The sequence below is a fragment of the Stegostoma tigrinum genome, chromosome 3, assembly GCF_030684315.1.
Source record: "Stegostoma tigrinum isolate sSteTig4 chromosome 3, sSteTig4.hap1, whole genome shotgun sequence".
Lineage (NCBI taxonomy): Eukaryota > Metazoa > Chordata > Chondrichthyes > Orectolobiformes > Stegostomatidae > Stegostoma > Stegostoma tigrinum.
Window position 1 is genome coordinate 69,084,739 of NC_081356.1, and position 13,033 is coordinate 69,097,771.

The 13,033-nt window shown below is 39.1% G+C and overlaps 1 protein-coding gene across 2 annotated transcripts in view; it reads right to left on the reverse strand.

Moving 5' to 3' along the window:
* Positions 1–355: 355 nt before the first annotated feature.
* The window catches only part of LOC125451057 (GRAM domain-containing protein 2B), a 54,697-nt gene continuing 42,019 nt past the window's right edge, over positions 356–13,033 (reverse strand). The window contains exons 10-14 of one of the 2 annotated variants that reach the window (XM_048527758.2): positions 12,675–12,791; positions 12,175–12,268; positions 10,450–10,560; positions 7,311–7,404; positions 356–1,242 (exon numbers count right to left, since the gene is read on the reverse strand). In XM_048527758.2, coding sequence (XP_048383715.1) covers positions 1,201–1,242; positions 7,311–7,404; positions 10,450–10,560; positions 12,175–12,268; positions 12,675–12,791 — 458 coding nt within the window. In that variant the 3' untranslated portion in view covers positions 356–1,200. The remainder of the gene's footprint in view (positions 1,243–7,310; positions 7,405–10,449; positions 10,561–12,174; positions 12,269–12,674; positions 12,792–13,033) is intronic. The other variant, XM_048527757.2, reaches the window with a different exon arrangement.

Sequence of the window (13,033 nt, forward strand, 5' to 3'; positions counted from 1 at the left end):
AGTTTCAGGCAGACCAAAAGCATCAAGCGTTCTCCTGGTGCAGTTGATGCTGAGAGTATCCCTGGGAACAGCCTGCACTAAGTACGGCAAATTCCTGGAGGTACTTTCTTTTTGAAACAGAGGTATGTCAATGTTCAAACATTTTACTTTGAAGGGTTTTTTCCAATTCTCATTTCTACATTAAAAAACTAGTAATTATATACAAATTAAGATGTCTTGCTACAAGAAATGGGCGAAATAAAAGTGGCAAGTATTTTTTCAGATCCCACAAATAGGTGATGTAGATAAGAAAAAATTATATTTTAATATTTAGTACCATTTAAGTATAGTTACTAGAGCAGAATCAGTATGGTTTAAATATGAACCACATTAAATAGTTTTTGCCAAGTTACCTCTAGAAATAGTACAAATTCTTTTAGCATGAGAATTTTATTTACAGAATTTCAAGTGAGAAATCATTTCATAGAAATGGTTTAAAAGAATACAATTGCATTTTATATAAATTGTATCAGATCACAAAGCAGTTATAAATTCACTCACATGAGCATATAGTCCTTCTAGAGTCATGAATGCAGCCCCTTTGTTGGCCAGTGGGGCAAACTTTCATCTTTAGCTTTTGGGTAAAGCAATATCTGGCCATGGTGCAAAGATAAAAATTTGTTGGGGAGGACTGTGTTTACCTAATTTTGTTGCCTAGAAGGAAAATCTGCAAGTTGCTTGATCACCTTTGCCAGATTTTGCCTATGACTGTGCTAAGATACCAAAAAAAGTTAAAAACCCCACATTCCAGACAGCGTAACTATTTTATAATAATCAGACTATTGGGCAAGGAGATCATACACATGGTCAACATATGTTTTACACAAAATATTCTAATAGCTTTTAGATTATGGAGTGCTTTAGAATCAAATGATTAGACCACTTTTCAAAAATTGATTTCATCTATATAACCACTACAAATCTCATTTTCCAAAAACAAGTGTAATATTAAATTGTTAGATAAAGCATTTTTGGTCATTATTGCACAGATACTTTATTATTTGCATATTTCCTTAGAAATAAGACTGTGCAGAATTCTGAGAAACACACGATTGAAACTTAAACAATCCTGCACCCTGTCCTGCAGAGTTCACATTACATTCCAGAGATGTATGACCTTGGTGAGAACAAAACATACTGACGATCGCGAAGTAGAGCGCCTCATTCATTTCCTTCTAGAAGCTTTTGTAGATTTTTCTGGATCTGAAAATTCAACGTAAAGATTTTGAGAAATTCACATGCAGAGGGAAATTCTAGCACATTTAAAAAAAATTACTTCTCAAAAAAGGTCTTTACAAACAAAAAGCAGCAAGTATACAAGCTGAATTCCAAAAAGTGATCCATTTAGTTTGTTTCCATCATATCAATTTTCCTTTGGTTTTAAATATTTTGTAGAGGTACGTGTTTATGGAGATCAGCACTCATTATTAACAGAGAAATACAGTATGAGTAATGGGTGACAGATATCTGCAATTTGCAAAGATCAAATGCAAAAAGGCATTGAATTTAAAATTCCTATCCACATTTGCAAATTCTTATCTATGCCCAAAACCTAATTTGTCTCTTCAACCTTGCCAAGGTGTGGTGTGCTCTGTTAAATTTGCAGCCTCTGGGAGATGCAGCATCTCCTTCCCTCCTCCATGTCTTGTGGCACAGATTGCAGTTCACTGGCCCTACTCACCAGAAACTCCTTCGACCTCGACAACTTTTGCTCCAGGTTTCCTCTCCCTCTCAAAAGTTCTAAATTTGTTGTATTTAAAACAAAAACTATATATTTGTTACAAAACAATGGGCTAAATTGTTAGACGCAATAAGCTCAGGCAATTTCAGGAAGTTTGATGGAAAGTTGTCACTGCCACTGTAGCTGCCAGAATGAAGCTACCTCTTATGTGTCATCCCATGTTAGAACTCCATCTTAAAGGGCTGCCACTCTTCCCCTAATGCCCAGCATAGCAATGACATCTTGTCATTGTTGACTATGGAGCAGACGTTGGAAAGTTTAGAAACACTTGACCGTTGGTCTTTAGTAAACAGAAAAAGCAAAGAAAAACCAAAAAAAACAGAAGAAATAAAGGCTTTGCCCGCTTCTTGGAGTGAACAGGGGCTGCCTACCTTCTGACAAACAGCAAATTCAATTCATTATCACTTCAGTGGTCAGGTCTCACTGCGGTAGAATGCTAAACATTAAGCTATCCCACAGAGTTGCCGAAGTTAAAGACTTTAATCAAAGAACACAAAATTCCCTTCTTATCTGGCTGATTGACTCAGGTTAGCGGCAAATATGAACCAGGTTTCTGTCACTGACTAGAATTACTTTTTAGTAGAAATAAATGGATGCCAATGAACCACAAACTATTGCCATATAAACAATACTAGCTATAAGTCCAAGATCCTTACAATACTCTGATAAAGTAAATAGCTAAAAACAGAGGAGTTATGGATGAAAGAGAAAGATAAACTGGGAAAGCAGTTCAAGAGCGCCAATCTGCAGGGTTTGCCGAGATGAACCTTTTGCTAGCCAGGACTAGCTATTCTTTAAATTTCTTTTCCAGATCCTTTTTCACCTGTTTACAGGAGGCACAGGTGATTGGTACATTAATAGCAAAGTTATCTACTTGTTACTGGTTAGTGGCCATAGATTTGTAGCAAATGGTGAGGGAAGATAAAAGCCTGAAGGACGCCAGTTTAGGTACTTCACTGGAAAGCTAGCTGCACCACCTGCCCTTGCAGTTGCCCAAAGGCTCCTGCCAGTATCAATCACACCCACAAGCTGCTCAGTTTCCCAAAAGCCAGATGACAGTTGGTCAGGCTGAAAGCCTTCATTATCCACAAATCAACCAACCAGTTACTTGTTGCTGGCAAAAATCTCACTTTGCTCACCTCCCCCCACACCACCCCCCCCACCCCCCCCATGCCAGCCCATCTACAACACCTTCTCCACTGCTAGAACAAAGACATAACTAAGAAAGCGAGTTTCAGAAACTCATTGTAAAAATAGCATAATCCCTTCCACAATCTGTTTTTGCTTTAAAAAGACAGTGGCCAGTTTCCCATTTCAGTCCACAATCAAAAATACAGAAATAAAACAAAATCCAGTCTCTACAAACCTCACTGAGATCTATGGGAACTAGGTATCAATTATGTAGTGCCTGGCTTGTGGTACCCAACACTACATCATAATCAGATAGAAGATGACAGCTCCTCCTGCTCAACTTTCTTCTTGGAAGACTGTTGCTGCTCTCCCAGCTCTTCATTCTCCATTGCATTCCTTTGTCTGCTCCAGTTTCATATGGTGCAGTGAAGATTATGTGACACACTCTGGGAAAGCACTGAGGAGGTCGCCCTAACTCCCTTTCACAGGAATTAGTCATCTGCTCCACGAAAGACCAGGAGGAGGTTGGTGTTAAAAAATCAGCATGATATAGTTTTTAAAGAGGTAACCCCAGTAGCCATTCCTGCATGGTGTTCAGCCTTTTGAAGTGATGCAAAACACATTCTTAATGATACAGGCACCATGCATCATGGCAGCTTCCAGGGTGCGGTGCAAACTTCCAGGATGTGGTACCAATGACCTCAGATGACATGAGCATTGATGGAAAGGAGCATTTTTTCAATCAAGAAGTCAGCTGTGTTACGAAACTGTGCTCTCAAGGCAACAGGTTATAATGTATAGTGGCCTGAACGGTGGTGGGGCAGGATGCTGGCCATTAAAGGCTACTGCAAGATGATGGTTACCATTCCTTCAAGTCACAATTTCTGCTTCAGCTGATGACCATTCTGAAATGGTGCCTTGAGACACTCAGTGCGCACTGTGTCCTGTAAATCTGAAGGAAAAGGCAAAAGCATTGAGGACAGTAGACTCTAGGGTCTCCGGTACTTCCTCTGCATCCCGAGAAGAACCTCTGATGCAACTTCCCAATGTGGAGGCCACTTTGCTAGCTGCTGAGGCTGTTGCTGGTTCTAGGTTTGTTCCTTATTTCTTTCTCCCCAGTTGTTTCCACACCTTTGTTGTCCAGTGATGAGAACCATTACAGTAGCTCCATCCATTGGACACAGTTCCAACAAGCTTACACACTGGGAGTATCAAAAATTGTCACTAGTAAGGTGAGTAGTCAGCATTCACAACCCACACAATTTAGTGGTTTTCTCCAGCCAGCAGGAGACAGACTTTAACGAGGTTGTTCATGGAATTCTTACATATCGACTTTTGACATAGTAGATCTTCTTCTAAAATGCAGCACAAGTCAACCACTGGAGGAAATACTGGAGAAGCAGCCAATAGACCACATCTAAGCACCTGAACTGAAATCTATGTGTGTCAGTGTTCCCTGACTGACAGTCCTCTTAGAATTGACTGAGGACTGTTTCCCCTAAGAATTTGAGACATGGCATTTGGCTGAAGCACACCCAGCCTGTCTGCCACGTAAACTGCCAGCACAAGGTGTAGCTGTGAGGTGATTATAGCATGGTGCCATACAGTCACATATCCTTGACTTATCCCCACTGGCAGGCAGTCTGGGTTTTTGACTGTGCAAAAGTGACAAGACAGAAGTCCTGCAAGTAAAAACTGAAAAAGCAAGGTGGAGGAGCTGTGACCAAGTAGATGCAAAAACGAGTGAGCGTTAAAACAAACTGAAGAGCCCAGAGACACAGCCCGCTCCAATGCATGAAGCGAGGGATGGTCCCTGTACATAAGGCAACCTGGGGCAGTATTGTAATCAAAGTGCTGGTGAGCTGTAAAGCTTAAAGTGGTGAACTATATCATAAGTGCAGAGATGTGCCTCGATGTGGTGAGACTGAAGCATGTTCAACACCAACTTCAGTGGATTTGGTGTACAGGTGGGCACAGCTCATGGAGCATGGCCCAGCATCTCAGGCCCAGAATGGGGGCCTGGTGGAGTAAGCAGTGCCAGGTGCCTGCATTCACTTTCATTTCAGAAATTGGGCTTCTCTCACTCATGTACAAGAACAGAAAATTGCATGGGGGAGAAAAAGGTTGAGATTCTGTAACTATGAGATACACATTGGCAGGTTAGCGCTCACTGGCGAGACTTCATTTCGCTGTTAAATCCTTGGGTGGAAAATCTGACAATTTTCACCAACTTGGAAAATCTCATTTCTTCATTGGTTAACCACTGACAGAAAGTGAACCATACTGGATGTGCCATATAAATACCATGACTAAAAGTAGCTGGTCAGAGACAAGTGGCAAGTAATGCACCTCCTGATATCCAAAGTCTGTCTACTCCTGCTACAAACCAGCCAGTGGAAGGAGATTCTACCTACATGTTAGCCTTACGTCTCACCAAGACTCATTCAAAGCAACTTTCACACCTGCAATCTCTGCTTCCTAGAAGTTCAAGGAAGGTAGATCCAAGGAACACTCATCTTCAAGCTCCCCTTGAAGCCACACACCATCTTGACTTGCAAATATATCACTGTTCCTCTGTCACTAGGTCACAGTCTTGGAATTCCCTTCTTAACAGCTGTGGGTGTACCTACTTTTGGCTGGAGAGATATGCAGTGGTTTGAGAAGCAGGCAAACTACCGCCCTCTCAAGGGCAGTGACTGGCCAACAAATAAACCCCTTGCCAGGAGCACACTGCCACCAACACCACTACCAGCAAAAGCTTCTCAAAATAAATGTGACTAATGTATTATCCCAATCTCACGAATGCTAATCCTGTGCAATAATCTTATGGCATATTTGTGAACATGTCTTGAAAATACGAGTACACTATATCCACTTCTGTTATCTACCAGATAGTTGTATCCTTAAAAACCTCGGAGTTGACAAACATGTTTCCCTTCCCAGACTGTGCCACCTCGATTCATAATTTTCTATCCACCTTTTCCCAGGATAAAGGCAAATAAAATGTAAAGATATGACCATTTCAATTTAACCTACGAGTCTGGCAAGTTTTGCTCATACCAGATTTACTGAGTCTGGGAATTATTTAAAAGCTACCACTAGGTGGCACAAATTGCACATGTGCAAAAAGATGTCAAGTGAAATATCTACAATGTACTTTTGGTTTGACAGATAGCAAAAGGACAAGTATTAACCATCAGCATGTACAGTATTTGGCTTAATTAATTTGAAGTGAAGTGATTTTGATTGAAAATTAACATAGGACAAAACACGGATTATTTTCTAGCAGTTCTGTCTGAGATACATGGTAGCTTTGAGAACAAACAGGGACGTTCCCCCTGTGATTTGTTGCAAGTTGCAACAATCTTGTTGTTTCAGAGCCTAGGCAAAAGTTGTGAATGCCAAGAATCACTGGTGCCATCTGCACATGCGTAGTTGGCCATCTACACTTGTTCAGCAGGTGGTGGCAATTTTGACATGTGATATACACTCCAATTTGTTAAATTTAACTTTAAAATACAAGCTCTGCACATTCAGCAACAGCGGTCACAGTCCTTTAAGTGCAACTTGCTGTTTGTGAGCTGCAATTAAAGCAGCAACACATCCCTAATGAAAGGCTGCAGCATTTTCTTACAACCGCTGTCAGGTTAATAAGTATATTGGCAGACAACTCACTCTTACTCTTACTCTTTTCTCAGCTAGCATTATTTTCCCAGAGATACGCTTTCCATGAACATTGGTCCATAATGAGATTGCAAATTGTGCAAATCACCTCCTACAAGTATTGGATAGAGACACAGTTCGTTGCTAAAATCAGGTCAATTTTTATGAAAGCCAAAGTAAGTCAACTCTTCGAAAAGATAGTTAGAAAAGAAAAAGACAAATGAATATTTTGAGTAGGCAAATAAGTAACTCATTTACAGTTCACTGATGTATACATGTTTCCACCTACCATAGGCTTCTTTTCTTGCTCTCTTCAAAAAGCATTTCTGACATAGGTACTGAGTTGGGATATTACAATAAGCATCTCCAATTAAGCATTTCATTTAACCAATGTCAGTATTATATTTACAGTAAGGTTGAAATCTACTTTCTATTGTGTCCAATATCTATTTACCAGAAATTGGAACCCTAACCAATTTTGTCCAACTATCCGCATTGTACACTCACTAAGCTTTCACATCATCTTACTTCTATTCTGATTGTATTCATTGCATGTGCTCACATCTCTTGTGCAGAATCTAACTAACTAACTGATCAGCCAAATTATTATTTTTCCAAAATCTTAACACTCAGAATTATGGAGAGGTTAAAACCACCAACTCTAATGAGAATTCTCACAATGTACATTGTTACTGTATGGCATTATTTATAGGTTTTGAATAAATTCCAAAATCACCTTTTCCAATTTTGCAAGATTTTCTGACAATTCATCGTAGATGAGATCTGTATTCACGTGGAACTGTAATCCCATGTCACGATGAGCAAAAGAGCTGTATAAAACCAGAAGAAATTAATCATTGAATTAACAAATAAAAAGCAAACAGAACTGAAGGTCAAAAGCTCAAAATCTGAGAAGAGCTTATATTCATTCTATTAATTCAGAGCTACAGATAACAAAATAACCTGAAAATAGAGGGGAAATAAAGCAGGAAACTACAAACCATACAGCATGACAACTGTCCTAGGAAAATGTTAGATGCTATTATGAATTTTACAGCAGGATATTATTAAACCTTAATGCAAGCAGGTAGCAGCAACATAGTTTGAGAAAGGGAAAGCATGTTGAAATCCCTTGGGGAAGAAATGGTGATAGATGCAAACCTGTTGATGTGGTGGTCATTTGACACAACACCACAAGCAGTGCTGAGCCTCAACTTCTTAAATAAGCTACATTAACATCAACAACTTGGATAAAGGGGATCGAAAGTATGGTTGCTAAAATTTGATGATCATAAAAGTTAGGAAATTTGGGTGAACAGGATACAAGGGATCTGCAAAGAGAGTGTGTGGGCAAACAGATTACCATGTGGGAAAATATGTATCTTGCCTACTTTGTCAAAAAAATAATAGAAAAGCATCATATGATTTAACCTGACAGACCCAATTCACGAACCATAAAAGTTATTGTGCATGTCCAATCGGAAAGTAAGAGGGGTCTTGTTTAAGATGAAGACAAAGATTCCGCCTCACCCACTACAAGGTCAGGTATCTGGAATTCTCTTCCACAGTGAGCAGTGGAGGGAGGGTATTTTAAAATGCTGTGTTAGATAGAGTCTTGACTAATGAGGGAGTCAAATTTTACAGGGCGTGGACAGGCAAGGTCAAAATCTGATCAATCGTTTTCTTATCAAATTATACAACTGGCTTCAAAAGATCTGAATAATCTACACCTACTCACCCCTCAAGTTCACATATTTATTCAGCAAGGATATAATACGTAGTCAATGTAACAGATTCGTCTGGTTATTGAAACAGAAGTTGTTGATCCTGATGAAATCCAAGCTTTACAAAATTTTGCCAATGTGGTTTGATGGAAGTGTCCTGTATCAGTTTAGGTAATTCTGCTGAAGAGTCATAAGGGCATACAATACATGCACCTTATTTGATGCAAGTGTTTTAGATCAAACAACATTGAGAATGAGAAAATACCTTCTCCAATGATAAGCTTATAATGTTATAGAAATATGGCCATTTCAAGTTAACCTATGAATGAAAATGTGCCATGACTCTCATTATTAAAAAAAGAAATTTAAATAGAAACTCTGCATTTTCAAACCTGCCATACTGCAAGTTGCTTTGTTTTGCCTTTATTTCCATCCAATCGCAATAGTTCAAGGTTTCAGAAATTGCAAACAAAATTCCTGTGGCATTCTTTGCGTGGATCAGATTTTATAAACACTGGCAGTTCAGACAAGGGGTGGGTGTTTGAGATTGTGGAACAAGAAAAACAACTCAAGGAATGTCAAGTACACAAGCCAGGGGAGGTTTAAAAAAGACTCTGAATTTGCTAACAGGAGAAACAACCAAAGATCCATAAATTGAGACACATCAGATTTGGAAAACTAGCATTTGCTAGGGAGGAATCCTGAAGTAGTGCAGAACAAAATGGTCAGAGATTCAGAAATGAGTCTCAGTCTGGGGACACAGAGGTTTAATGTTAAGTTGGAATGTGTAATAAAGTCTGGAGTGGTGCTGTGGAGAGAGCAGACTCCTTTTGGTGGAGGGAGAAGGAACAGGCTGGTCACAAAGCAACGGTTAGTATTGAGCAGATTTGAGGGGGGTAGGGTCTCCTAAGCACGTGGCATGCAGGAAAGAGCAAGGAAGAGAATAAAGGAAACTAATCATAATTAGTCATTGGTCAGACCCAACAGATAGCCTCTTTTTGCCATGTTCTTCTCCATTTACTGGTACCAGCCTGTCTTGGGATATTCCTGGAATCTTCTACACTGTCCGGAGTGATTTCCATCACTATACATTTAGGAAAACATTCCAAGCTATCCACAAGTGACCAAAATGTTAAGTTAAAGAGATGGATTATAAGAAGACAATTTCTGGAATTGAGGAAGGGTGTGAAAAGAGGGAATTTCAAAGAATGGGATCTAGATTACTGAAACCACAGGGGTCTGAGGCAGTGGGAATTTAGGAGCAAATTAAGGCCTGTATTCAAAAATGGAAAGCACAGGAGGATGGGCAGCTGCAGATGGGTAGAGATTGGGAGGAATGTGGCTAACTACAGATTTAAAAAGGACAGGGTGACTCGTCAGTGCACAAGATTATAAACTGTCAAATGAATTGCAGTGTCAGATGAACAAATTTTCATCTGTGACAGGCATGTGGCCAAGAACACGTTTGCTAGATTTTTGACTAAATGCCTTTATTGAAATCAATTGTGTGATGTTTCTTAGATTGGTTTCCTTCCCAGCACAGAAGCTTCTGTTTATGAATGATTCCTCAGCATCAGTAGTTTCACACTAGTATCTCACCAAGCAGACTGTTCCAGTGGGAGGCCAGGTCACAAGCTGGAACTTTCCCATAGACGCAACCTGCTCCATTTCCCATGAATACAATTACAAGGCTGTGCAGTAACCTTGCAGAGACTGACCAACTCAGCACAGGCAGTTAATGAATGTACAGCTCAATTCCAGGTGGCATACCTGACAAGGTAACACCATATTTTAGCTCACGGCTGATGGCAAAAGTCTGAAATACAGCCGTTTGGCTCATTAAGTTTTTAAGAATGCACATTTCAAAATGGATTCTAAACAGAAAAATTTGCCAGCTGTATTTGAGGGTGGGTCACCTTGAGGTCTTCTGTAATTAAGGCATTGAAAAACAAGGTGCTGGAAATAATCACTCTCACCAATTCTTACATTAAGCAGTGAGGCTTACGATTAAAATATGGGAGGTGACGAACAGACAAAACAGCTCACCAGACTTTAGTCATGCTTAAAGTCACTGCAGTTTAACCATTTAAAAGCTCAATTACAAAAATCACAGCAAATAAACTGCTTAGCCAACCAAATGAGATGACTTACTCCTTGTGATGCATATGGTATTCTGGCAATGCTCCCAAAGAGGCTAGGCGCTGCTCCAAAGCAATTATTTTTAAGCCCATATAGAAGGACGATAGAACTAGCACAATGACTCTGTAAAATAAATGGTTCTTTAGGAAGCAGTTTCTGTTTCTTGCTACAAGGCAATTTCCACAAAAACTGTGACCGGTTACAGTTTCAAACATGTAATAAATTCGGTACATTTACAAAAAGAAGTTCTCAATAGTAATTAGATCCAACGTTTAATTACATTTTAATGCAACTTCTGAAATATATTTTACACTTTGCTCAGTATTTTTAACAGAGCCAACTTTTGTTTTGAGACTACACTTCACCGCTATGTTTCAATCGAAAAGGTTGTTTCCATTGAGTATTATCCTTCCTTTAGTATGAAGCAAAGATTGAAAACCCAACTGCAACATAATTGTCACGTTATGTTCATTCTTGCAAGTGGTTCCCTCTCCAAAGTGGAAAGAAAATAACAGATATTCTTCCTCTAGAGGTTGACTAAGGAAAACAGCTACTTCCTCAGGAGCTCCCATACACAATGCTGACCACAATGTCAGCAATAGCAAACATCCAGAGACCTGACATAACACTAACTTCCTTCACTGAACTTTAACCCCAGTTTCAGAAAGGCTACACAAGTGTGAAGTTACCACTACTCACACACTAGTCACCTTCGTGAGCTTTCAGATTAGGATTTTTAGTTAGAATAGCTCAGTACAGAGGATCATTGCTCCTAGAGTCTAGAATAAGTGGCCAGACACAGCAGATCCCTTGCAGGCAATACAAAGACAAAAATATTTAGCAGTTGAGGTTGGGGTGAAATCCACATTATAAAGAGCCAAATAGGATATCCAGTACATCTGATTGTGAAGGAAGTCACAAGGCCCAGTAACTCAGGTGTCATGTTTAAAGCACAATTAAAAAGGGGTGCGAGAGAACCTAAAGTTGTCAGGAGCAAGCTCTTCACTGGCATGCAGACCATTTGGAGATGCAAATCACCTTATGCCTGTTGGGTCATTCACTGCGCAACTCATCTTTTTGAGAAGGGATCATCATGATGCATCAAAAATCCCACCTTACACGACAGCAATCAATTGACAAAAACATTATTTTTTAGAACTATGGCAAATTTCTTTAAGGCAGAATGTGATGGCCAACAAGGCAGCTCAGGTCATGTTTTGACTACACAGAGGAAGACAACAACTCTATCTTACATAAATATAGAGACAAAAAGGTACTTCCTCCTGCATGTTATAATCATCTTCGATTGACCATATACTCTGTAACATAGCACTCATTACAAAAACATCATAGTTTCACACCCAATTACTCAAGAAACCACAAAGTCTTAGAATTGTTAATTTAGGATTCCAAGTTAGATTGGTTAACTTATGCAGGTTGTTTCAGCTTTGTGTGTAGTTATAATTGATTCATTTAGTTGTCATAAAATTCCTAGGATGGAGGACATTCGTTGTAGAACCCAGTCTATTGCCAGTAATGCTGATTAAGTTCTTTTTCTGAAAATTTCTCTCAACTAAGGTCTCAGGCCAACAATAAATTTCACTAGATAGGTTTACCTTCTTGGGGATAAAAAGGTACTAGAATGATTAATATGACAATATGTGCAAATTATATCAAATTTGTCTATCATGACCAGCTCTAAAATTTTAGTCCTTAAGTAATTCAATATATACTCACATAATCAGATAGAGCACCAGTAATGTATTCACAGAAAGATATTGGATACCATTAGATTTCACGCTGTGTAATAAGCCCCAGACCAAGGAATGTCCTGCAAGTGTAAAGTATCAGAATAGTACTTTCTTTCAAAAGTATAAAAACCACAAGCCTATGCAGAGGCAAGCAGATCAGAGGAAAAAAGTTACTAATTATTTTCCTTCTGTAAAAGTTGTTACAGTCAACATTTCAGTAATGAAAAAAGCTTCTTATTCCACCCATTCCCAAAATGTTGGGGCAGCTAGTGGTTTCTTTGAATCGAAGCAATTATGAAGGAGCAATAGTAAAATTCCAAATAAATACTCTCAATGGGCTTTGCTCTTAGCTGCTAAAAAACCTCCAAAACATTAAAGAAAAATAAACTTCGCAGTATTCAAGAACATTGAATTATTGCAGTGCTTTAAAATTATTTTTGGCTAAGAATTTGTATATTGCAACCAGATACCAGTACTGTTACTTACCATTGTCATGACAGGTTCTTCTTTTTACCTCCAGTACTTCTTTTACGTGAACATCAGCAAGCACTGGAATATCATCATTCTTTGTAATTTTCAATAATGCCTGGGCCGTGCTAAACTCTGTTAATGACAAAGTTAATTATTGCAACATGTTTGAAAGTAGAATAACATTAATCTGCACGCTCAACTTAATAGCTCAGAGAGTGACATTTTTAACAAGACTGATAGTGTTGCAGTGAAGCATTAGGGTAACACCCTCAGGTGTTAACTCAAAGCCTTACTAGCCAAGTTATTTAACATTTTGCACACTCACTTTTTTGGTAACTACTACACTCTGTCCAATTCCAAGTACCTGAAGTTTA